Raw genomic sequence first — 25,811 nt, forward strand, 5'->3', positions numbered from 1 at the left:
TCTTCATTTAACCTTTTTTTCATTATAAGTGTGAATGTCAACTTCCAGCAATAAATCACCAGTAATTAAATCATCCACAGTCAAGATCAGTTTCTGAACAAGATAAAAGATTATGTGCCAAATCATAGTAAGGGAGGGTGGAAATTAATAGCACAGAAAGTGTCAGGAACATACAGCTCATGAAGGTTGTTTGCCACTAATTTTATCTTTAGGTTTGATACTGACACATCAAACCTGTGTGTTTGAAGAAGTAAAAAAATGAGTCTTTGTTTTTTTTTAATTTTTTTTATGTTGTGTAAACACATGATTGAGGCAGCCAGGATAATGCTGCCTCCACACCACAGTGGTGAAGCTGTGGAGACAGTGGCACACTTTTCATAAACCCGTCGCTGAATATCAGCCGCCCAGGTTCTCCTCGAGATTAGTGTCACTATCCCTACACTCAGCTGCATGTGGAATCATCTTTCTGCATGCAATGTAGCTGTAATTCAAATAAATCCATGGAACTGAACAAACTGTAGAGATGTAGAGCTTCATATTTGCTGTAAAAACTGTGAAATCGGAGATAAATGGACTCTTTTCTTTGTATTCCAATAGGTTTTCTATGCATTCAGCATATCTATTATAGCGTTACAGAGAACTGAGCTAGTCCGCGATTAAGGTTTCTAGAAGATATGACTCTTCTTCTTTAGACAAATGACTCTTCAGCTTTGGGACGGAGGCCACTGTGGAGGATGGATGCTTTTTGTTTTGTTTTTATATATAGAAAAGGGGAATATGCAAGTATACCTCCAAATAAAATAGGATACATTTTTAAATGACACAAGCAGCGGCTTCAACCTGTGTAACTTGTGTGTTGATGTGCTTATTTTTTTTTTTTTTTTTAGATATATAAGAATGTCTCAGCGTTAGTTGTGTGTCCCACATCATTTCATACAAACACTTCCTTTGCCCAGCATTTAGTTTGTTGGATGCGGTCACCCTACGAGCAGACTCAAACTAGCATTAATTTGCTATTATCAATAGTCTGAATGAATCTTTTGAGGTAAGATGTTTAACTTGAAACAGTGAAGTAGTAACTGCACATATATGCAAATAAAAAAAATCTTAACATAGGCTAATTCATTGCTGAAGTCTTAAATTGAGCATTTTCTTTGTTGCCTTTCAAGTGTTTTGAATCGTATTGATCATGACGAGTACCTGGAGTTTAAATTCATGAGAAAAGTGTTTAGTGATGGTAGATCAACAGCGCTGAAAGGCTAAAAGTAGACTTGAGTTTAATGAATTTACACATTGGTCATATTTTTAGACTCCTCATTTTTTCATTTTTTCATTTTTTTGGTGAACCTTTTAGAAATTATTATTACTTTGTATCAAATGAATAAATACTTTATCTCCAGATAAGAAATGTTGATCAGCAACTAGCGCTGCTCTTGTTTCCACACTAATCACATGGTTCTCTCCGTTCTTTCAGGCATAAATAGATTGCATGTGAAAAAAGTGACAGCGCCTTACTGCCCATTGGACTGACTCATCTGTTTCCAACAGCTGACTTAATTGTCTGAAGTGGAACGGAAACATGTGGATGTGCTTTTATATTGCACTGTATCTATCAGACAAGTAAGATGTTTGTCTGCCTGTGTGTTTGTGTGTAGACAGGTAGCCTAGTAAAGAACAAGGGAGCAGAGAAAAACTAAAAACACAAAAAGTAAGTACAAAACAAAAGCGATAAAAGTGTTCGTGTGATTATTCAGAAATAAAAGAAATGACCGTCATTCCCTCTTAGGCTGGAACTCCATGGAAGATCTTGCCTCACAGAGTTAGGATGATTAGGGGAAATGTGATCGATTAGCTCAAAAGTATACTGCAGAAACTTGTTTATGATCTGAAGACAGTACAAACCACAGTCACCAAAAACGCCATTTGTAACACACTATGCTGTAATGGACTGAAATCTTGCAGCATCTGTTCAAGAAACCAAAGCTAGAGGCCCGTTTGAAGTTTCCCATTGAATATCTAAAGGATTCAGAGCAAGCTGGGAGAAAGTGCTGTGGTCAAATTAAACCAAAACTGAGCTCTTTGGTATCCACTTCAGTCCACTGAGGAGTCCTGAAAGTGACCCAAAGAACACCGTCCCCAGAGTCAAGCACAGAGGTGGAAACATGCTTTGGGGCTGTTTGGCACAAGATGGCTTTGACTACACTGAGGCAGGCAAAATACTGCAGAGGCAACAAATGAGTGGCTAAAGAAGAAACACATGAGTGGCCTAGCTAGTCCATCCATCCATCATCTTCATCCGCTTTATCCGAGGCCGGGTCACGGGGGCAGCAGCCTAAGCAGAGAGGCCCAGACCTCCCTCTCCCCAGCCACCTCCTCCAGCTTAGCCGGGGGAACACCAAGGCGTTCCCAGGCCAGCTGAGAGATATAATCTCTCCAGCGTGTCCTGGGTCTGCCCCGGGGCCTCCTCCCGGTGGGACATGCCCGGAACACCTCACCCAGGAGGCGCCCAGGAGGCATCCTTGTCAGATGCCCAAACCACCTCAGCTGGCTCCTTTTGATGTGGAGCAGCAGCGGCTCTACGCTGAGCCCCTCCCAGATGCCCGAACTTCTCACCCTATCTCTAAGGGAGAGGCCAGCCACCCTTCGGAGGAATCTCATTTCTGCCGCTTGTATCCACGATCTCATTCTTTCGGTCACTACCCACAGCTCGTGACCATAGGTGAGGGTAGGGACGTAGATCGACCGGTAAATTGAGAGCTTCGCTTTTACACTCAGCTCCCTCTTCACCACGACGGACCAGTGCAGCGTCTGCATTACTGCAGCTGCAGCCCCAATCCGTCTGTCGAACTCCGGCTCCCTTCTCCCATCACTCGCGAACAAGACCCCAAGATACTTGAACTCCTCCGCTTGGGGCAGGAACTCATCCCCGACCCGGAGTGGGCACTCCACCCTTTTCCGGCTGAGAACCATGGTCTCAGATTTGGAGGTGCTGATCCTCATTCCCGCTGCTTCACACTCGGCTGCGAACCGTTCCAGTGCGAGCTGGAGGCGCTCACCCGATGAAGCCAACAGAACGACATCATCCGCAAAAAGCAGAGATGAGATTCTGAGACCACCAAAGTGAAAGCCCTCCGCCACTTGGCTGCGCCTAGAAATCCTGTCCATAAAAATTATGAACAGAACCAGTGACAAAGGGCAGCCCTGGCGGAGCCCATCACCCACCGGGAATGAGTCCAACTTATTGCCGGCAATGCGAACCAAGCTCTTGCAACGGTTGTATAGGGATTGAATGGCCCGTAGCAATGGGCCAGACACCCCATACTCCCGCAACACCTCCCACAGGACACCCCGAGGGACACGGTCGAATGCCTTCTCCAAGTCCATAAAACACATGTAGATTGGTTGGGCAAACTCCCATGCACCCTCAAGTATCCTGGAGAGGATAAGGAGCTTGTCCAGTGTTCCGCGACCAGGACGAAAACCGCATTGTTCCTCCTGTATGTTCCTCAACTAGCGGACGAACTCTCCTTTCCAGCACCCTGGCATAGACTTTCCCAGGGAGGCTGAGGAGTGTGATCCCCTTGTAGTTGGAACACACCCTCCGGTCTCCCTTCTTAAAAATGGGGACCACCACCCCGGTCTGCCAGTCCAAGGGTACTGCCCCTGATCTCCACGCAACATTGTAGAGGCGTGTCAACCAGGACAGCCCTACAAAATCCAGAGCCTTCAGGAACTCGGGACGGACCTCATCAACACCAGGGGCTCTGTCACCAAGGAGTTGTTTAACTGCCTCAGTGACCTCGCCCCCGGAAATTGGCGGGTCATTCCCATCATGCCCAGACTCTGCTTCCTCCTCGGAAGACGTGTCAGTGGGATTAAGGAGGTCCTCGAAGTATTCCTTCCACCGTCTGACAATTTTCTCAGTCAACGTCAGCCAGCACTATACACAATGCAGGTAAAGCACCGCTTTCCCCTCCTGAGACGCCTGACGGTTTGCCAGAATCTCTTTGAGGCAGTCCAAAAGTCTTTTTCCATGGCCTCTCCGAACTCCTCCCACACCGGGCTTCAGCCACTGCCTGAGCCACATTCCGCTTGGCCTGTCGATACCTGTCGGCTGCCTCCGGAGTCCCACAGGCTAACCAAGCCCGATAGGACTCCTTCTTCAGCCTGGTGGCTCCCTTCACCTCTGGTGTCCACCATTTGGTTCGGAGATTACCACCACGGCAGGCACCAACCACCTTGCGGCCGCAGCTCAAAGCAGCAGCTTCGGCAATGGAGACGCTGAACATGGTCCATTCGGACTCAATGTCCCCAGTCTCCCTCGGAATGCTGTTGAAGCTCTGCCGGAGGTGTGCGTTGAATCCAACTCACCACCAGGTGGTGATCAGTTGACAGCTCAGCCCCTCTGTTTACCCGAGTGTCCAGAACATATGGCCGCAGGTCTGGTGATACGATTACAAAATCGATCATCGACCTGCGGCCTAGAGCGTACTGGTGCCACGTGCACTTATGGACACTCTTATGTTCGAACAAGGTGCTTGTTATGGCCAAACTGTGATTTGCACAGAAGTCCAATAACAAAACACCGCTCGGGTTCAGATCAAGTATAACACACAGTGAAATGTAGCCTGACACGCTCCTCGACATGTGCAAAAATTGGGGGGGGGGGGGGGGGTGTAGAGGAAGAACATTATACATATATATATATATATATATATATATATATATATATATATATATATATATATATATATATATATATATATATACACTGGGTGAATGTGCAGTAGTAGCAGCAAGCAGGTGAATTCTGTACATTAATATGAATAGATATCTGACTATTTTACAGGATAGACAATATAAACATATTTAAAATTAAAGGAATTGAAATGTACATTGTGCCTTGGTTTAGTGTCTGGAAGAGAGTCCTGTCTCAGTCAATTATAGATGATGTGAGCGGGCGGGTGTGTGTGTTTAGGGCACGGATGGCTTGGGGATAGAAGCTCCTCTTGAGTCTCTCTGTCCTTGCCCGGAAGATGCGGAACCTTCTACCAGATTACAGAAGTTGGAACAGTTTGTTGCCAGGATGGGACGGGTCCTTCAGTATCTGCGCTGCTCTAGTCCGGCATCTCCTGGTGTAGGTGTCCTGAAGCGGGGGGAGAGCAATCCTGCAGCAGCGTTCTGCTGTACGGATCACTCTCTGGAGAGCTTTTTGGTCCTTCACACAGCTGTTCCCGAACCATGATGTCATGTTCTGTGTGAGGATGCTCTCCACAGCGCCTGTATAGAAAATCCTGAGGATCTTTGGAGAGACCCTGAACTTCCTCAGTTGTCGTAGGTGGTGCAGGCGCTGCCTAGCCTTTTTGGTCTGGACCTGAATGTGGGCAGCCCATGTCAGGTCTGAGGAGATGTGGACACCAAGATACTTGAAGGACTGCACCCTCTCCACTGGAGCTCCATTGATGATAATGGGCTTGTAGTCTCTGTGCTGACCCCTTCTGAAGTCCACCACCAGCTCCTTGGTCTTGCTGACGTTCAGCTGGAGGTGGTTGTCCTGGCACCACGATGCCAGATTCTTCACTTAATCCATGTAGGCCGCCTCATCGTTGTTGGAGATGGCACCCAACACCACTGTGTCGTCAGCAAACTTCACAATGGTGTTGGAGCCATGGGTGGCCACACAGTCTGAAGTGTAGAGGGAGTAGAGCAGTGGCGAGAGGACACATCCCTGAGGTGCTCCTGTGTTGATGGTGATGCTGTTGGAGAAGCACCTGCCCACCCTCACCACCTGAGTTCTGCCAGTGAGGAAGTCCAACACCCATGCACACAGACGGCTGTTAAGTCCCAGATCCCTCAGCTTTGTGAACAGTCTGCAGGGCACTATTGTGTTAAACGCTGAACTGTAATCAACAAACAGCATTCGCACATAGTTACCCTGTTTCTTGTCCACGTGGCTGAGAGTGGTGTGTAGGATGTGGGCGATGGCATCCTCTGTGGATCTGTTGGATCTGTAGGCGAACTGCAGCGGATCTGTGGTGTCTGGGATGGAGGAGGAGATGATGTTCTTCAGCAGCCTCTCAAACACCTTCATTACTACCGAGGTCAGTGCAACTGGCCGGTAATCGTTCAGGGATGAGGGTTTGCTGTTCTTGGGCACAGGGATGATGGTGGATCTTTTGAAGCATGTGGGGACCACAGACTTCGCCAGGGACTCGTTGAAGATGTAAGTGAACACACCTGCTAGCTGGTCAGCACAGCAGCGCAGCAGACGGCCGGTGATGCTGTCTGGCCCCGCCGCTTTCCTTGTGTTCACTCTCCTCAGTGCCGCTCGGACGTCATGCTCCGCGATGCTGGTCACCGGTCTCTCGCTGATGACGTCACTGTCCTCGGTAGTCAGGCGGTAGATAGCATTAGCCGCCTGGCTAACCTCGAAACGGGCGTAGAACCGATTCAGCTCGTTGGTGAATGCAGAGTCGGCGTTGATCGGCGCAGTGTCCCTGGCTTTGTAGTCCGTAATGGTGCGTAGTCCGTGCCACATACTCCGTGTGTCGCCCTGGTGGAAGCGGGACTCCACACGTTCCCGGTACCTGCGTTTGGCATCTCTCACCGCGCGCCGCACGCCGTATGAGGCCGCTTTGTAGGCGCTCATATCGCCAGTGGCGAGACCCGCGTTGTAGGAGGCGGTCCTGGCGTTTACTGCAGTGCGGATCGATCTGTCCATCCACGGTTTCTGGTTTGGGAATGTGGTGACTCTCGCAGTGGGGATAATCTCCTCCGCTAGCATATTGACGAAGCATACTGCTACTTCCGTAAACTCGTTGATTTCGACTGCGCATGCTCTGAACATGTCCCAGTCTACGACGTTGAGTGCGTCCTGTAGCGTAGCTTCTGATTGGGCAGTCCACCGTTTTACTTCCTTCGTGGTCACGTCTTCCCTCCGTATGCTTTGTTTATACTGGGGAATGAGGAAGATGGCGTTGTGGTCAGACTTCCCAAAAGCCGGGTGTGAGACAGCTTTGTAGCCCTGCTTGTATGGCGTGTAGCAGTGATCCAAAATCCGATCCCCTCTCGTTGGACACGAGACATGCTGGTAAAAGTTTGGCATGACTTGTCTGAGGTTCGCTTTGTTAAAGTCTCCTGCTACAATGAGGGCTGCGCTCGGGTCCTTGTTTTGAAGCAAGCTCAGCACATCATGTAATTCGGACAAAGCCATACCTGTGTCCGCTTGGGGTGGGATGTAGATCAGAGAGGCCGTTCCTCCCAATCATGCCCCTCCAGGTCTTGCTGTCGTTACCCACGTGAGCATTGAAGTCTCCCAGCAGGACAACAGAGTCTCCAGGTGGAGCACCTTCCAGCCCCCCCCCCCACCACTCTAAGAAGGCTGGGTACTCTGAACTGCCACTCGGCGCATAAGCGTAGATGACAGTCAGGACCCTAAGGCGCGGGGAACAAACCCTCTCATTCACCGGGAAAAACCCTAACGTACCGGCAGCAAGCCGAGGGGATATTAGGATACCCACCCCAGCCCGCCGCCTCTCACCAGGGGCAACTCCGGACTGAGACAGAGTCCAGCCCCTCTCCAGGAGACTGGTTCCAGAGCCCAAGCCATGCTTAGAGGTGAGCCCGACTATATCTAGCCGGTACCTCTCAACCTCACGCACTAACTCAGGCTCCTTCCCCACCAGAGAGGTGACACGGGCGCGTCACTGCAACTCCCCCTGGCTTCTGCTCCGCGGCTGCTGAGTGAGCCCTCATCTGGGACTCTCCTCAGCTCTTTCTGGGACAGTGGCGCGGCTGCCCCTCTGTTGGTCTTCCTTGGTCTCTTGTGTTCTGGGGGCCTCTGGATGTCTGGAGTTTTGATCTCCTCCATACCTGCTTCATGCCCTGGAGGACGGGGCTGTGGCCCCCCCACACCCTCTAGCAGATCATTACATGAAGGAACCTTTAAAAAAAAAAAAAAAAAAAAAACCAAGCGCGTCCATGCTCACAGGTGTACACACGGGTGATCACACCCACAAACTACACCCTTTTTGGCTCCTACCTCAAAGCACACTGTGTTCTGTTGATCTTATGTGCTGCACAATAATGTTTAATATTTAGTATTTACTGTCATATTCCCATATATCATTGTGATGTTGTTTATTCTATTACTCTTGTTCTCTTCTGCTTGTTTTCTTTTTTCTTTCTCAGCAGGTGATCCAGGTGATTGATATTAGAGATGGACCGATCCGATATTACGTATCGGTATCGGTCCGATACTGACCTAAATTACTGGATCGGATATCGGAGAAAAATAAAAAATGTAATCCGATCCATTAAATATCACGAAAGCACCTCACAAAACTTGCAACACGCCGTAACTCACCTCAGAACGTTAGCACGTCGGAGCAGTATGCATCACGTGATAGAGCGGCTGTGGCATGCGGGACCTGTCCGTGGTCTGGATAGCATTTGGAGCTTCGCTAGCAACCCGGCATTTCATCTCCGACAAAGTTATCCCGAGAGAAGTAAAGCAAGTGTGTAAGTCCATCTCTGAATGTTTGTAAAGCATTCCTGCGTTAAGCTTAACAAGCGACTGCCTCTCCTGCTGCTACTTCAATCATGAAACTGCTTAACGATCAGCTGATCGGCTTTTCTGTCGCGAGTCCGTGTCTCTAGTTTGCTTTTGGCCCACTTTGCACCAGAAAGAGGAAACCAGCGGCTGAACAACAGCAGCACGTTTAAGCTTGATCAGCTATTGTTAGAATGTATTTAATATTACTTTCTACTCCAGGATCTTTTTCTACGTAGCTGATGCTGGTAACTGTGCAGGGGCAGATCTAGCAAAGTTTAGCCAGGGGGGCCGATAGGACATTAACAGGGAAAAGGGGGCACAAAGACATACTTTTCTTTCTTATTCTCATTTAAAATGTCTAGCTTTTAATAAATAATTATCTGACACCCAAAGTTTTAATTTGATGTAAAATGAATAGAAGTCAATTACTGTATATAGTGACTATAAAGTCTAATATATATACCCTAGTAAGCTATAGTACTTTTTCCTTTGGGAAGGTACCATCTGTGCAGTCTGCAATTTTGTTGAAGAAAGATGTTGAATCTATTTAATATTTCTTGAAAAATAATTGATTTCTGTGCATTTTTTTTTCACACTGCATCAAATTAAGGTTGATTACGTCGATTAAGCATCATGAGGTGGAGCGTGAGGGGTGGTTCCCTATTTTTTATTTATTTATTTTTGTTGTTGCTGGGAGTTGGAACCCTATTAGTTAGGTTGCTTAATATTTATGCTAAGTACTCTTTAAAATACCAGAATAGGGAGGATGGTGTAGGTTTAAGTTTATTAGATTGATCAGTATTGCTGAACTATGAAATATTTTTTTTGCATACAGGTATAACAGAATAGCTTTAGTGTAGTTGTTGTTTTAAACTTGAGTATGAACTTATACAAAATGCAGCAAGATATTTAAAAAACAGTTTTGTTGATTAAAAAACACTATATCGGATTCATATCGGTATCGGCAGATATCCAAATTTATGATATTGGTATCGGTATCGGACATAAAAAAGTGGTATCGTGCCATCTCTAATTGATATATGCATTTTATTTATTTATTTATTTATTTATTTTTTCTGCTCATTCTGTTGGTTTTTGTTTTTTGCCCTTCTCCCCCGTCCCTTTTCTCAGCTGTTTCTCTTTCCCTCTTTCTTTCTCCCCTTCTTTCCCCAGTCAAGTCTGTCCCGTATTCAGTAAGTGAAAATAAAATAAACAATAAAAGGTGAATCAAATGGACCATTACGGCAAGGCTGGGATGGTCAATTTGGTAAAGTAAATCCGTTGGGCATCTTTCTTTGCCTTTAGACAACAATTCTGATGGCAAAAGAGCCAAACGGGACAGGCAAAAAAAAAAGGAAAAAAAGAAAAAAAAAAAGAAAAAAAAAAATATTTAACTATTAATCACAGTTTTGCTAAATAAAAGGATCTGGCTTGCATCAGTCACATGATCACATTTCACCAATGATCGCCCTTGACGGCAGAACGCGCTGGTTACGAGCTGGGAACGAGCTCACAAAGAGCACGCGCATTTTTAGCGGTCCGGAGCTGTAGGAGAAACACAAGTTAACTCAGAGACACAGACTGATGCGACACAACCAGTAAGTAGGTGTACTATGGGCAGAAATCCGTGCCATCAGAAATTGAATTTGAATAAGTTCAATTTGAATTTGAATGGCTCAGATTGAATCTGAAGAAAAGAGAAAAAAAGAAAAAAAAAAGAAAACAGAATACCCACCCCAGCCCGCCGCCTCTCACCAGGGGCAACTCCAGACTGAGACGGAGTCCAGCCCCTCTCCAGGAGACTGGTCCCAGAGCCCAAGCCATGCGTAGAGGTGAGCCCGACTATATCTAGCCGGTACCTCTCAACCTCACGCACTAACTCAGGCTCCTTCCCCACCAGAGAGGTGACATTTCATATCCCTATTGCCAGTCTTGGCAGCCGGGGATCAGTCCGCCAGGGCCTCCGCTCCTGGCCGCCACCCGGCACACAATGCACCCGACCCCTATGGCGCCTCCTGTGGGTGGTGGGCCTGCGGGAGGATGGGCCCATGTCTCCTCTTCGGGCTGTGCCCGGCCGGGCCCCATGGACTAAGGCCCAGCCACCAGACGCTCCCTCCCAGGTCCTGGCTCCAGGGCGGGGCCCCAGTCACCCTATCCCGGGCAGGGTAAACTGTTCCCTCGATGTTCTCTTCATAAGGGTCTTCTGAATCGCTCTTTGTCTGGTCCCTCACCCAGGGCCAATTTGCCATGGGAGACCCTACCAGGGGGCTAAAGCCCCCAGACAACATAGCCCCTGGGATCCCTGGAACACACAAACCGCTCCACCACGATAAGGTAGCGATTCACGGAGAGGGCCTAGTTAGTTAATAGAGCTGAAGCTTCAAGTTATCAAGTAGCAGCCAAGAAACCAAAAGGTGAGTTTAGAGAGTTTCTGTAAAAACAGAGTGAGTCATAAACCCTCCTGAGATGTGTGCAGACCTGGTGACCAAGTACAAGAAACATCTGACAGCTGTGCTTGCCAAAAAAGGCATTCTCCACTCATACTAAAATACAGGGTGGGCCATTTATATGGATACACCGTAATAACATGGGAATGGTTGGTGATATTAAAGTCCAGTTTGTGGCACATTAGTATATGTGAGGGGGCAAACTCCTCAAGATGCGTGGTGACCATGGTGGCGATTTAGAAGTCGGCCATCTTGGATACAACTTTTGTTTTTTCAATAGGAAGAGGGCCATGTGACACATCAAACTTATTGGTAATGTCACAAGAAAAACAAAGGTGTGCTTGGTTTCAACGTAACTTTATTCTTTCACAAGTTATTTACACGTTTCTCTGTGTTCACAGCCATTGACATGTCGAAGAGGTTAACACGTGAGGAGCGGATCGAAATCGTGTTGATATCTGGTGAATGCAGTAACCGGGTCATTGCAGCAGATTTCAATGACAATCCAACACAATGGGCAGCACATTGAACACATTTTATAAGTGGTCAGAAACTTGTAGATAACTCATGAAATAGGCCCTCTTCCTATTGAAAAAACAAAAGTTGTATCCAAGATGGCCGACTTCTAAATGGCCACCATGGTCACCGCCCATCTTGAGGAGTTTGCCCCCTCACATATACTAATGTGCCACAAACAGGACTTTAATATCACCAACCATTCCCATGTTATTACGGTGTATCCATATAAATGGCCCACCCTGTACTTATTTCACTCATTGACAAGCAAATCAATTTATGACTTATGTCAACGCTTCAGTGTGTTTTTTTGGCAGATATTCTGCCTCTCAACTACCATAAATACTTGAAACTATTCATTTCTTACAAGCGAGCAAACTTAAAAGAATTGTTTCCTTCACTGTGTGTAGATGTACTGTCAAGTAGCCTCTGTTGCTAATTTCTGGTTATTAGTGTCAGTGGGATTCTGAATGAGTTTCTGTGGAAATTTCACTTTGACTTTGGCTCGATCAAGCCTTTTACTGACATGGTAATTAGAGGTTTGCTTTTCTGTTGAGGTAATGAGAAACCACTAGCTAAAATTGTTAAGACGGGGAACAGTTGTGTGAGGTGACAGGTCTTTCTGCACAGCTCTTATGTTTCAGATGTCATAGGTGCAAGGGCAAGTCAGCAGCCCTGAGGACAGGGAGGAGGGCAGATAGATGGGTTAACGGACACTGCGGAAGGGACAGAGAATCTATGCATGCAGGGAGGTGTTAATCCGTGAGTGCATGTATGTGTGTGTGATGTGCGCGAGCGTGCACGCGCTCTGGTCCATGTGAAATCAAGTGTCGTTCTGCACTGAGATGCCCAGTTGATCCTCTGCCAAAATAACCTTCAGCTGCCTGATGCCTGCACAGTGTTTTCTTTTTTTTCAATAAATGTCAGTGAGCTTGTCTGTTATCTAAATATGGGGGATTGGACACTGTGCCACACAAGGGGATGTCCATCAGGAGATTGTAAGGGCGCACAAACTAAAACCAAATTTGATTGGCCGGCTCTTGTCCGAGGAGGGGGTCTCTGGCCCAATCCTGATCATTTTTAGTAAAATGCTGGTGGGATGAGAGGGTACTTATGGAGTAGAGTAAAGTCACAGAGTTACCTGAACTGCATAGAAAGGAGACCTTCTTTCCCAGCTGTCTGTTGTTTGTACTGGTGTGTGTTGTTCTCCACAGTCCGCCACCATGGTAAGAAACCAAAAACGGAGGAGGGGGTAAAGGACGAGAAGGAGGATTTAGGTTTATGATGCATCCTGAGGATTTGATTTGGTTTTCAAGGGATGAGAAGAAAAGGCAGATGACGCAGGATGGAGATAAATACCTGAAGCAAACTGGCTGTGCTCATCCAGCAAGTCCTCATCTGCATCATAACTGGATTTTATAAATCATCCTGGAATTCCTTAAATATTTGGAAATGTCATGCGGGGCACACACCTGATAGACAACACACACACAAATCTAGTTTGTCTGACTAGTAACTTGTTGCTGTGAACTGCTGTAACTCCTCGTTGCTGTTTGCTTACAGGCTCACACTGCTTTTGTGTTCCATCACTTTGTAACTAAACCCGCTACGATTGATATTTAGATTGGAGGGAGTGGTACTAAAGATAGATGTACACAGCTGAGTAAAGTGAGAAGACAAGCTGCCTTTTCTTAGTGTCCTAATTTAGGAAATTCACCTTGAGAAAATCCCTGTCAAATCCTCTCCCAAGTCTCACCTTAAAAATAGCTTTAAAGGAAAGGGGGTGGGTTTCCTTCCATATGTCGCAACATTATCAACATTTTGTCAAGGAAAACAGGAAAAATTAGTTTTAGTTTTATTTTCTTATCTTTGCTATGCTAAGCTCTGCAAGATTCTGTTTACTAAACTGCTTAGGATCACAATTATGTTAAAATATTAATTGAAATCTAAAAAAATCCACATTTACAAAACTTTAAAAAAGCCAAATCTGGCTCAAATTATTCCTCTTAGAAATGCTGTATAATCCACACCAGTGTTATGATCTCTTTAGAGTAAAATTCTGAATACAAATTGAGAAATTTAAAGGTGGATGGTTTAACAAAGTCTGAGTGTGCATAAAAACTAAACTATTTTCTTCCTCTTGGGAAATGTTGGTCAGATGCTTTTAAATTTGTTCAGCTTTGTTTTTATTCACTGTTTTGTTTCCACTTGGCATTTGGTTAGTTTTGATAATAGCTTGGTTCATGATTTTAAAATACATCCATTCACAGTATTAACACTGTAGAATAGTTACACTGTAGTGAGCATCACTGTGAGCTATAACTGTCTTGTTTTCACACGTCACATGGATTTGAAAGATGTTAAAATGTTTTTTTGCCCAACAAATGTACAAATAAACAAGCAAACAACAAAAAATTTAAAAAAAATAAAAATATTATTAATTGGACGATAATGGTAGTGCAGTGGTAAGACCAGAATTATTCAGTTGCCCACATATCTCCTAAAACAGCAGGCAACAGCTTGTTGTGTTAGTAAATGCCTACAATCATTGCCGGTCGCTAACTGATGCCTAAAATTTTCAAGTTTAACTTTGCATTCTCCAGAAATGGGGAAATAGGAAGTCATTTTTCTTGCTTTTAATAAGCCATTTGCAGTTACAACTACTGACTGCCCCGAAAACTGAAAAAAAGTTATTAATCTGCTCTGTGAATGCAGCTGAAGGCCAATTATCCAATTACCGCAAATTGTACTCCAGCTAATTGTTTAACTATATGCAGTTCTCTTTGATTTCCCAACTCTGGACATCATTCTGCTCTTTATTTTGTTATTATGTATTACTAAATGCCATTGAATTTCTTGGAAGGACTGATTTCCATTCATTTCAATGAGCAGCGCGATGAGCAGAGATACAGACTAACTGTGATTCAGTGTTCAGTCAAATAAAAATGAAAACTTAAAGTAGCAAAATGCTTAAAGACCAAAACTTGATGATGCCTTTAAAAGTCATCATACAGCTCTAGTCTTATGTTCTAAATAATATTACAGAACATTAATCTATAGAACATGAACTGTAGCAAATGACATGGGAGAGAGGGGGGAGGGTTAAATACACTTCAGAAGGGAGAAGTAGTTTATTTCTTAAGAAACCTTTTGTGATGCTAATGTGTTGGTCCTAGACATGTGAACAAAAGAGAACACTATATAGCTTTTCACCACTGTGATGTTATTACAGGACATAATGGCGGTCTCCCACTGTGACAAGTGAAGGGAAAAAGCTCATTTATCCCCTTCCCAATAGCCACTCCTTACAGCTTGTTCTAGTTATGATTTGATATCACTTATAGCATCCACTTGCCTGACTACAGATGCATTTCCACCTTTTTTTCATTTTTCTTTTTAAAGCCCACTGATGCCCAAAGTGACGCCCGGTCCTTCCTGACTGAGGAGATGATTGCAGGTCTGTATTTTTTTTTCTACATGAAGAAATGAGTGATAACCTTAAGTTGAGTTCCAGCAGTGATTTTCAAGTAGACTTTTTACAGTCTGTATTGTGGATGAAAATTAATGATTTCAGCTTTGCTTAGGCAGTAAAGCAACCAAAAAAAAAAGCCTAAATTTGAACTTTTCCTTCTCTAACCCAGAGTTCAAGGCTGCCTTCGACATGTTTGACACAGATGGAGGCGGTGACATCAGCACCAAAGAGTTGGGCACTGTAATGAGGATGTTGGGCCAGAACCCATCAAGGGAGGAGCTGGATGCCATCATAGAGGAGGTCGATGAGGATGGTGAGATCATGGTTGGATGAAAATGTCTAAAAGTCTATGTCCAGCTGTTGTCACGAGATTCCTTGTGATGAGTGAACTGAGCATTATGTGCATCCCTTCATCAAAAATTTAAGACCAGTTGGTGAACTGGAGATAATCACTTGATAAGTAAACAAGACATTTCAAACTGATTCCTACCCGGTAAATGTAAAACAGTAATCTTCCCATATTCATCTTTTCTGTCTTCAGGCAGCGGTACCATCGACTTCGAGGAGTTCTTGGTCATGATGGTCCAACAGTTAAAGGAGGACCAGGCAGGAAAGAGCGAAGAAGAGCTTTCAGAATGCTTCCGTATTTTTGACAAGTACGACACTAAACGTCATCACACAACTTAATAAAGTTTTCAAACATTTATGTGAAAAGCAATTTAGAATTGATAAAATAACTAGTGTGTCAAATAACTAGAGAGACAGATGAGAATTATGAGCACCTGTTGCTCACTTTTGTGTTCAAAGATTTATCAGAATCAGAATCAGAATCAGAATACTTTATTGATCCCTGGGGGAAATTATTTTTTGTTACAGTGCTCCATTTTAAACCATTTAGTCTTTCTCATGGGATTTGTATCAACTTACACATCTTTATATTTGAAAATAACAAGTTATTGCAGTAATGAAATACCTTATGTCATACTTTAGATATCAGAGCCTTTAATGTTGTGACTGACTATAGTCCCATAGCCTGTTTACCTGACTTTTTAGCCCTTAAACAACATTTACATTAAAATAAAAACTCAAAAGTATTGTCAGATGTAAAAAAGCTCAAAGACATAATTGTTTGAACACAGATACAAGAATAAGAGAAAAGGACAGACTTTAGCTTTTGCGTCGATGTAAATTGGCAGGAAGAAAGGAGATTGAGTTTGAACTTGATATAAATATATATATATATATATTTAAATCTACAGGAATGGAGATGGTTTTGTTGATCGTGAGGAATTTGGGGAAATTCTTCATATGACTGGAGAACCAGTGACAGAGGAAGATATCGATGAGATGTTTGGGGAATCTGACACAAACAAAGATGGAAAGATTGATTTTGATGGTAAGATTAAGCCTCTATTTACAGGTACAGTCAGTCAGTATTACAGTTATATAAAAGAAAAAAGAATATTGTTCTCATAAAAATACATTGATTAATGTGTAATTATATTTTCCAACAAACTGAGCTCATAAAAGAGTTTATTCGCTAAGAGTCCGAGTCCAACAATGACTCGGACCACTTCAAACAAAGTTTGACTAACGCCAACTAACAGCATCAAAAACAGCAGCGCAGCAACAGTTCAGGATATCGCCAACAAAAGTGAGCCAGGACAAAAGTGAGCTTCACTGACTCCCCGACTTGTATCAGACTCCCGTCAGATCAAATAGATGTGGACACATTTTGGCAGCTGAGGTAAACAGCAGGCTGACAGACTACTCACACTACAAATAACGGCAGCCAGAGTTGTTTGTCCTACAGTGGATACTGTAACTGAGTAGTTGGCTCTTGGCTCTTTCAAAGGAAGAGTACCCAGCCACTGGTACAGATATGTAGACGACACCTGGGTCAAAATCAAGACACAAGAAGTGGAATCCTTCACTGCGCACATTAACGCTGTGGATAAAAACATCAAGTTCACCAGGGAAGACACAAAGGACAACTGTTTGCCTTTCCTGGACTGCGCTGTGCACATCGAAGAGAATGGCAAACTCAACATCGAAGTTTACCGGAAGCCCACACACACGGACCAGTACCTCCTCTTTGACTCCCATCACCCTTTGGAACACAAACTTGGAGTAATTAGGACCCTACACCACCGGGCAGAACATGTTCCCTCTAAGCCTGAAGGAAAAAAGAAGGAACACACACATGTAAAGGAAGCACTCAAAACGTGCGGCTATCCTAAATGGGCGTTCTTAAAGTCAGCAAAGAGGCACAGAAAAGAAGACCAGACACCAGCGAGGGAGGATAAGAAGGACAGACGCAACAACATTGTCATCCCCTATGTAGCCGGTGTATCAGAAAAACTCAGGAGAGTTTTCTCCAAGCATGACATCGTGGTGCATTTCAGACCCAGCAACACGCTCAGACAAAAACTGGTTCACCCGAAAGACAAAACGCCAAAACACAGACTTAACAATGTGGTGTATGCTGTACAGTGCAGCGAGGAATGCCCAGACCTCTACATTGGAGAGACCAAACAGCCACTTCACAAGCGCATGGCACAACACAGAAGAGCCACCTCCACAGGACAAGACTCAGCAGTCCATCTGCATCTTAGGATAAAGGACACTCTTTCGAGGATGCCAATGTTCACATTTTGGACAGAGAGGACAGATGGTTTGAAAGAGGAGTGAAAGAAGCCATCTATGTCCACTGTGAGCGACCATCTTTGAACAGAGGCGGGGGTTTACGACACCAACTCTCTGCCATCTATAATCCAGTTTTGAGATCCCTTCCCAGACGCCTTAACGCCCACTCACATCCTGGGCCATCTGACCTCAGGAATTCGCATGATAAGGCGGGGCCAGGTTTCACAATGAGCTCACTCGAAACCCTGGCTGATTGGGACCCACACCCAGTTTCACACCTTGGCTCAGGCGATTAGAGGATCATCAGGGGGTCCTTTTGTCCCTCTGTGGGGGGTTACTCCCACTAGGTTTATATCTGGGACTCTCCACCATTTGACCTTAGAACTGAAGAAGCTTCTCGGATGAGAGGTGAAACGTCTTCAAGCAACTTAAAGAAGTCCAGACGCTTTTCTTTGCAAGCTCCTTTGACTAAAGAGAGGATACAATACAGTACAATACCTGTCGTCCCAGTATTACGTTGCAGTTTGAACACTCAAGAGAATCCTTGTAACATAATATTAGAAACATCAGGTTCCACATAGTTCAAGTATGGTTCCCACACCTTAAAGAATTGATCTGTTTTTGAGTGCAGTACACATGTAAGATATTCCAGTTGCACTAGATCCAACACTACTCTTTGCCAACCTTTAATAGTTGGTACTTTTTCATAAATCCATTGGAGTAGTATATTCTTCCGTGCCGCATAGGTGAGAACACAGTACAATCTCCTATTATTCTTGGATATTAATCGCCGGCTGGGGAGGCCCAGTATGAGAGACAGAGGGTCCATCTCCAATTCACAACTGAAAATCTTCTCCATTTCAGATAACATATTGACACTAACACTTTTAATAAAGCATGAGGACGTGTTCGGCACCTAGACTCAACGAGGGTGAGGGTGACACAGCTATCACTGTGTCAGCACTGCCATCAAAACAGCTATGCCTCTGAGTTCAAGCCTTAACAAAACCACTAAGTTTTAGCTAAATTCATCACCCACACAGTAGTCATGAACAAGGGCTTGCAACTTCTACAATCAAAATTGCTTAGAAAACAAAAAAAAATCTAAATCTGCACCAGTCTGCATTAGATTATGATTGCTGTTTGGCAATTTAACGGCATTTCCTTGTGCGTTTTTAATAATGCTGTCTTTTTAAAAAATATAATAAGAAGAAATGTATTTATTTCAGTTTGGGAGATTTTTTTTGTTACAGCAATTGATACAATTATAACAATAACAACAAGAAGAATTTAATATGCAATTCATTTATAAATATAAAATAATACATTATCTGGGAGACGGCCTTCTTATATCTGTGATGCAGACCTGAATCAGGTTAGCAAGTTAGAGAAGGTGCTCTGCTAGCTGTCCAATAACTGGTGCAGAGGGTGGACCTCATGATGGATGACAGTTTGCTCCGTGATCTCTCCACCACAGCTTCAAATGTGTCCAGCTTGCAGCAAATGTTATCATGTTTATTATTAATATTGTTAAGAATATTAAAAATATGAATGAACCAGTTTCAGTTGTAATTCTGGCTCAATTGCAGTTTGACATGAAGCACACGAGTAAACCAGCAGCACTGGAGGTGGAGCAAAAAAAAAAAATGTACATATTGTTACATTTAGATTTAGATCTATCACTGAGGGGGTCTCAAGACATGCTTGTTATGTGTATACATCCATGCTAACCATGGCTAGTTAATAAAATAAGATGATAAAGCAACAGAATCAGAATACTTCATTAATGCCAGAGGAAATGATGTAATGTAACAGGTGACAGATGAAGGCTACGACGCACATGTTAATGAATAAAATATGAAACTTTTTCTTAATTCAGTGTATTAGCTACATGCTTATATATATATATATATATATATATATATATATATATATATATATATATATATATATGAGAAAAATGAAATTGCATAAATAAATTAGCATACCTAGCATAGAAACACACTCTGACCCCCGATAGTAATAGTAATAGTAATCGGGGGTCAGAGTGCAGGGTCAACCAAACATTTAAAATTCTAATTCATTCTTGTCTTATACCTTGCTGTGTCATCGAGATCCTTATTTGTATCATTTTAATTTTAAACATTTCGTTTAAAATATATATTTTAAATATTGGGGTGGCTGTAGCTCAGGAGGTAGACCATCTACTAATCAGAAGATTGGTGGTTTGATCCCTGGCTGCTCCAGTCTGCATGCCAAATGTCCTTGGACAAGATACTAACCCCAGCTTGCTCTCCAACACATCTATTAGAGTGAGAATGTGTGTGAACGTTAGGTAGAACGTACATAAGCATAGAAAGAAATGTTCTTATACAAATGGGGGAATGAGGCATGCTGTATGTTGTGTAAAGGGCTTTGAGTGCTCTCAGAGAGTAGAAAAGCACCTTATAAGGATCAGTCCCTTTACGTATGGATAGGGTTTCTAGCTCCCCAGACAATAAATATAAAAATCTCATTTCTCATGTACAGGGTTTATCTACACTGTGTGATGGGTTTGACAGGCCGGCCGATTGACTCATTTGGCCTCTGATTCTGTCTCTAGAATTTCTGAAGATGATGGAGAACGTCCAGTAAAGACACCAGCTCTACATTCCTTGGTGATCCGTCCTCAGCGAGAAACTGAAGCACGTGTGTGATGGAAATCTGCTCAGAGCAAGCTCTAAATTCTAGGAGCCCGTCCACAAATATGTATAGGATAACTTTCTGAGATTTCAAAATGGATTCAAGACAAACACTGCAACCCACCACGTTTCCCCTTCTCACATGAAACCTGGGAACTTGTTGAGGATGTCTATAAATATCCATCCAAACCTTTTAAGACGAAGGCTCTCTTCCCCGGGTGCCTCCTTATGCCCACTACCCAGCTGTCCCCTTTGGCAGCTGCTGTTGCTCCAGAAATGCTACACCGCCACGCTGGCCCCGCCCTCCACTATCGCACGTCGCATATCTTCTCAACCCTAATCTTTACTTTCTAAATAAACCAACTTCTTCTCCCACTTTTTGGTCATCCTTGTAAATAATTCTGCTGTGCATGTCCAACATGTCTTATATTGTTCGATTTTTGTCTCTTGTGGCCTTTCTGGGACTTTCACATTACCTTTATCTGAATGGCCACATGATTCTCAGACACATGAACCTAGTTAGAGAGATCATTCAGATGACACACCATGCACTCTACAGCCTCCCTAGATTTGACTAAATCTTACTTCTCCAGTCCCAGATTCAAACTAGCCCCCATGCAAACTATAGTTGTATAGATGGTAACTAATATGCTCCTTGTCTTTTTAAACAAAAAAGAAGTCTCATATTTGACAAAATATCTGTTTCAAATAAACCTCTTCCGATTTAGTCTTCTCCTAAGCATGTAGCCTGTTCATGAAGTAGTCTTCCAGCACAGAAGTCAATAACCCTCAGATTATAGCCCCAAGCATGAGATGCAAACCCAAGAATCAAAGGCTTGAGCTGGACATTCACAGAGCGGATGAGTTAAATCTCCCCCTGCAACGTGCAGCTCTCCCTCTGGAGTATATAGTCTGCAAGCCCCCACCATCACCACCTCTCAAAAGCACCTCCCACCTCCTTCTCTTCAGGTCTGCTCCTCTTCTCAGTATCCTGTCCTCCCTTCTAGTCTCTTACCTTGGGTCCCTCCCTTGGGAACTGCACACCATATAAGGAGCAGCTGGTTGTGTTTAGAAAGTTAAGTAGCAGCATGGTCTGAAATCTGCCGGCTATTCAGGGCACCTCTAAGGAGAGGTTAGAGGTCTGGTCTCACAGCATTTTCCTCTTGGTTTAGAGTTTCCCATCCAGATTGAATCTCCATCACCACAAAACCCAAAGCTTACTCACTAATCTTTGGCTCCCCCTTGTTGTTTTCTGTTTTGTATTTACAAGGCAAAATAGAAATCAACAGTACACTGACATGCATGCACTGATGTGAGCCAAATTTGTGTTTGTATTTTATTATTTCGAAGGGAGGGTGGGCATCTTGTTTTAGGATCTCACTACTGAGAGTTGCAACGGGGCCTTTTCTAAGAAGTATGATGCTTTTTGATTTATTTTATAGAAAAATTCTGTATTTTCAGTTTTCTTTCTCTCTGGTTTTCCAGAGTGAATTCTCTTAAAGTAAGCTGGGTTCCTTCTCATATCCAACATCTGAGGACAATCTCAGTGTGATGCTTTCATGCATTTCCCCCACAAACTTTGAAAATGTATCCTTTACTTCTTTAGCATACTTATAACCACAACTTCAATAAAGTGGAGCGTTCACCTCGAAAGTGTGATTGGCTTGCCCTGGCCCCAGAACCCTAAAAGTTCAGGATACTAAATCTGGAGGCCTGTGAGAGGCAGGGGGCGGGACCTCCTTGTCCCGTTTAAAGTGTCTCTGAACCATCACTTGATGTCTAGTCTCTCTGTTGGGGTGCACACGGATTGACCACTCCTTTGGGCTTTTCTTTTATCCTTGGATATTTGGGGGGGAAAAGCTAATCCACAAACATGGTAAGACCAATCAGTTGTGCAAATGACCAGTTCAGCTATCGGCTGATTTCATTAGAGAGTGAGCAATAAAGGAATAAAGGCATGTGAATGTGTAAAAATCATTAGCTGAGTTTCTGAGAAGCATATTTCTTTCTGTTGGTGTTGTTCAGATATGTATATGCTGATTTCCCCTAAAATAGTTGTTTTTTCTTTTTAGTAATTCAGCATTTTTTTCCACTTAGTTTTTTTTTTTGTTCTCTGCTGGTTTTGAGTTAAATTGATATGAAATATGCTCAAACTCATATTTTAGCCAGTTATCTGTTGTAAATAGACTACTTTAAATCCTTGTGGGAAGTTAACAATGGGTGTTGATGGGCAGGATGGGTGTCAGCTGGGAAGGTGCTGATTCTGCTTAGGCAACAAATTCCTCGGGATTGGATGTCTGCAGGCCTTATACAGCGAAGCTAATGTGTTGAGCCTGAAATAGCCGGACTAATTTTCATCAAGCTCAAGAATCCTTTCGAGATGCACCCATCGTGTGACTTGTGATAGCATGTTTCAGTATCATTATTACAACCATTAATCACTCTGTAAATATTACAGTCACAAGTTTAAAATATCAATCCTGAATCTCTGAACTGTACCATCTCCACTGTGCGTAAAAATACTTTTACGCACAGTGGAGATGATCCGTGTAGTTTAGGGGTGGGGGGTGGGGGGGTAGGTTGTTTAAAACGAATAGAAAATATGATAAAGAATTATTTTGCCACCGTGCTTGGCTAAGACAAGCAAGTTTAACTGGAACAATCAACTAAGCCTAAATGAAACATGTAATGAGTGAAGTGATGCACTGGACACTGCTTTCTTCCAGACTGACGCACAACAAGAGGCCCGCTCCTACCTGAGCGAGGACATGTTGGCTGGTGAGTACAGTACTAGTTGCTTAGCCTAAATAACGCCATTACAGTAAGCTATGAAATGAAACACGCGTGATACATGTTTTGAATTATACCACCCTTAAATGCAATCACACAATAAGCCAATCAGTTCTACTTCAGATCATTTTTTTTCTACCAGCAAGAGCTCGTACAGCCTAAAGAGAATGCAGATCCACGGCGTGAAGCCAGATGGAGCAAACTGGTATGAAAGAAAAACCAAGAATAGCACAATGAGAATTATTCACAAAGAAGCGGACCTCGCAGTTTTTCAGTCGTTAAAAGCAAACTGGGGTGCTATTTTAAAGGATAATGGTGTCCTATCGCAACGATTAATGCTCGGTGAAAAAGAACAATAAAGCAGAAAAGTACCAAACTGAGAAATGAGACCAGCTTGGAACAAACACACGCCTTCATTCAATTCTCGTTTCTCCAGAGTTCAAGGCCGCCTTTGACTTGTTCGACACCGATGGTGGCGGTGATATCAGCACCAAGGAGTTGGGTACCGTGATGAGGATGCTGGGCCAGAACCCGACAAGAGAGGAGCTGGATGAGATCATCGAGGAGGTCGATGAGGACGGTGAGAAACGGGAAATGTAGTTTATGCCTGATGGCGACACAGCAGAACAGCTGTGTGTCTTAAGTGTTTTTACACACAGGGACACTTTATGGTAATTCAGTAATTAGAGGTGGTGGTATTTCTAAACACCCCGTCAACATGACATTTTTACTGCACTAACAAATTCTGGGTTGTTCCATTGAACTCCCGGTGTTTCCATGCGTAAAACGGTCAACAAAGTTATCACGACAATGGGTTGATCTGATGCGTATCAATCACGTGGCTCCACTAAACCCTCAGGTAGCGGCACCATCGACTTCGAGGAGTTCTTGGTCATGATGGTGAGACTGATGAAGGAGGACCAGGCCGGAAAGAGCGAGGAAGAGTTGGCAGACTGCTTCCGTGTGTTTGACAAGTAAGCTCGCGCTCACACTGTTTACACTAATCGTTTGTGTGCGCGCGCGCGCGTGTGTTTTGTTTTGGGGTTTTTTTTGTTTCTACATCACCTTTACTCGATCTTTACATTCACGTACATTTTGTTGTTGTCGCGTGCGCAGGAACGGCGACGGTTACATCGACAGAGAAGAGTTTGCCCTTATCATCCGCAGCACCGGCGAGGCCATCTCAGAGGAGGAGATCGATGAGCTGCTGAAGGAAGGAGACAAGAACAGCGACGGCATGCTGGACTTTGACGGTATGTGTCAAATGAAAATGATGAAGCTGTCAGCTCACTTATTATTGAACCTTGAGGAGTCTCTATGAAGGAGGTAGAGAGTGCATGAGGGGGGAAATCCTGTTTATTAAGAGGCTGCAGCTTTGCTAGAGTACCAATAAGCTGTAGCAGTCTTGTTCTATGGCATATCAGGTTTTACATTCAGACTTTAGGGACCATATTGTTGCCTGCTAGGCTGTGTTGTACAGTTCCTACACTCCTGTAATCATCTTAAAATCAAATCACACCCCGGCTTCCTGCTTGAGCTGAACTACTACCTGTTCCTTTACAGTTTATTCAAGTAAATAAAGAAATGGATGTAAAATGTAATGCTGTCCAATTTCTCTTTTCTTTATCAGAATTCCTCAAGATGATGGAGAATGTGCAGTAGAACAAGAAAGACTCATGGACATTCCTCCACCCTTCTGTGAACCCCCATTCTGACCCACTCCCTCCTTCTCCCTCTTGTCCACCTGGTTCACTGCCTTTCTTCTCCATCCTTATAGAAGTCCTCAACAGACAGCTAGAGCACCCAGTGGGGGGTCGCTGGCTGGGCAACATCTTTTTCCTGGCTCGCTTGTAAATGCAGACATCCCCTAGATGCCATGCTGACACCCAGCCCTGTAACAGGACAGCAAGGCTGCAACAGGGGTTTTTTTTCACTGCACACAGCTTTTGCAGTATGCATGGCATGTCGTGTCATCAGTGACCCCCTCCCCCTCTCTGCTGGTAAAGCTCTGATCTAGATGTATTCTAGATAGACGGGCAGCTTGTTACCTGCTGCTTAGACCAATTAATTCAATCACTTCACTGTATAAAGAAGTAATTTGCTTGAAATAAATGAACTAACACATGCTCACTTGTAGTTGGTCTGTCATATTTATGGTCTGTGTAATAATTTTGTTTTGAGGAATATTAATAAAATCTGTTTCTTTTCCTCTTTTTGTCCGTTTTGTTCCAACCACAGCCAGTTTTGCTTTTAAAATAACCAAAAGCCTCGACTGAGGTCAGAATGATTTGGACATTACGGACAGTCGGAAAACCTCAGTTCATCACGCATGTGGGCACAGATGAGGTCGGCATCATGTCTAGTATTCCTGGCTGTGCTGATAAAGTTTAATTGCGGGTTGCAAACTGTCTGCTTTGACATATTTACGACACTTTTCTATAAAAAAAAAAATCTGGAACACTCCTATTTTTGAATACCAGCAACTTGGGACTGGAACACATTTCCCTCTGTGTTTGGGAGACGATGATACCAGCTGGTGTAGTTTCCATCCATCTTCATCCGCTTTATCCGAGGCCGGGTCGCGGGGGCAGCAGCCTAAGTGTAGTTTTTACAAGGCAAATTGGCTTCTTTTTTTGGGTTTGTTTTTCACTCGTGCTTGACATAGGATTTCAGCTGCTCAGCAGTTTGTGGCTTAATTTACTGTA

At 43.8% G+C, this 25,811-nt stretch overlaps 2 protein-coding genes across 2 annotated transcripts; both read left to right on the forward strand.

Annotated features, from left to right (window-relative positions):
• Positions 1-12,586: 12,586 nt before the first annotated feature.
• tnnc2.1 (troponin C2, fast skeletal type, tandem duplicate 1) lies at positions 12,587-20,691 on the forward strand. The gene is made up of 6 exons (XM_004565474.4): positions 12,587-12,743; positions 14,920-14,974; positions 15,159-15,302; positions 15,531-15,645; positions 16,249-16,385; positions 20,238-20,691. The coding sequence occupies exons 1-6, from the start codon at positions 12,741-12,743 to the stop codon at positions 20,267-20,269; spliced, it is 486 nt and encodes a 161-aa protein (XP_004565531.1). The 5' UTR covers positions 12,587-12,740; the 3' UTR covers positions 20,270-20,691.
• Positions 20,692-22,053: 1,362 nt separating this feature from the next.
• On the forward strand, positions 22,054-25,236 carry tnnc2.2 (troponin C2, fast skeletal type, tandem duplicate 2). The gene is made up of 6 exons (XM_004565473.5): positions 22,054-22,192; positions 23,043-23,094; positions 23,543-23,686; positions 23,966-24,080; positions 24,223-24,359; positions 24,737-25,236. The coding sequence occupies exons 1-6, from the start codon at positions 22,190-22,192 to the stop codon at positions 24,766-24,768; spliced, it is 483 nt and encodes a 160-aa protein (XP_004565530.1). The 5' UTR covers positions 22,054-22,189; the 3' UTR covers positions 24,769-25,236.
• Positions 25,237-25,811: the final 575 nt, after the last annotated feature.

Source organism: Maylandia zebra, linkage group LG20, assembly GCF_041146795.1.
Source record: "Maylandia zebra isolate NMK-2024a linkage group LG20, Mzebra_GT3a, whole genome shotgun sequence".
In the NCBI taxonomy this organism is placed as follows: domain Eukaryota; kingdom Metazoa; phylum Chordata; class Actinopteri; order Cichliformes; family Cichlidae; genus Maylandia; species Maylandia zebra.

Excerpts from the sequence above, each read along its gene's own strand:
- tnnc2.1 (XM_004565474.4), top strand. Across the intron at positions 14,975-15,158 it reads GACTGAGGAGATGATTGCAG|AGTTCAAGGCTGCCTTCGAC; the intron begins GTCTGTATTTTT and ends TCTCTAACCCAG. Across the intron at positions 15,646-16,248 it reads TGCTTCCGTATTTTTGACAA|GAATGGAGATGGTTTTGTTG; the intron begins GTACGACACTAA and ends TTAAATCTACAG.
- tnnc2.2 (XM_004565473.5), top strand. Across the intron at positions 24,081-24,222 it reads TGCTTCCGTGTGTTTGACAA|GAACGGCGACGGTTACATCG; the intron begins GTAAGCTCGCGC and ends TCGCGTGCGCAG. Across the intron at positions 24,360-24,736 it reads CGGCATGCTGGACTTTGACG|AATTCCTCAAGATGATGGAG; the intron begins GTATGTGTCAAA and ends TTTCTTTATCAG.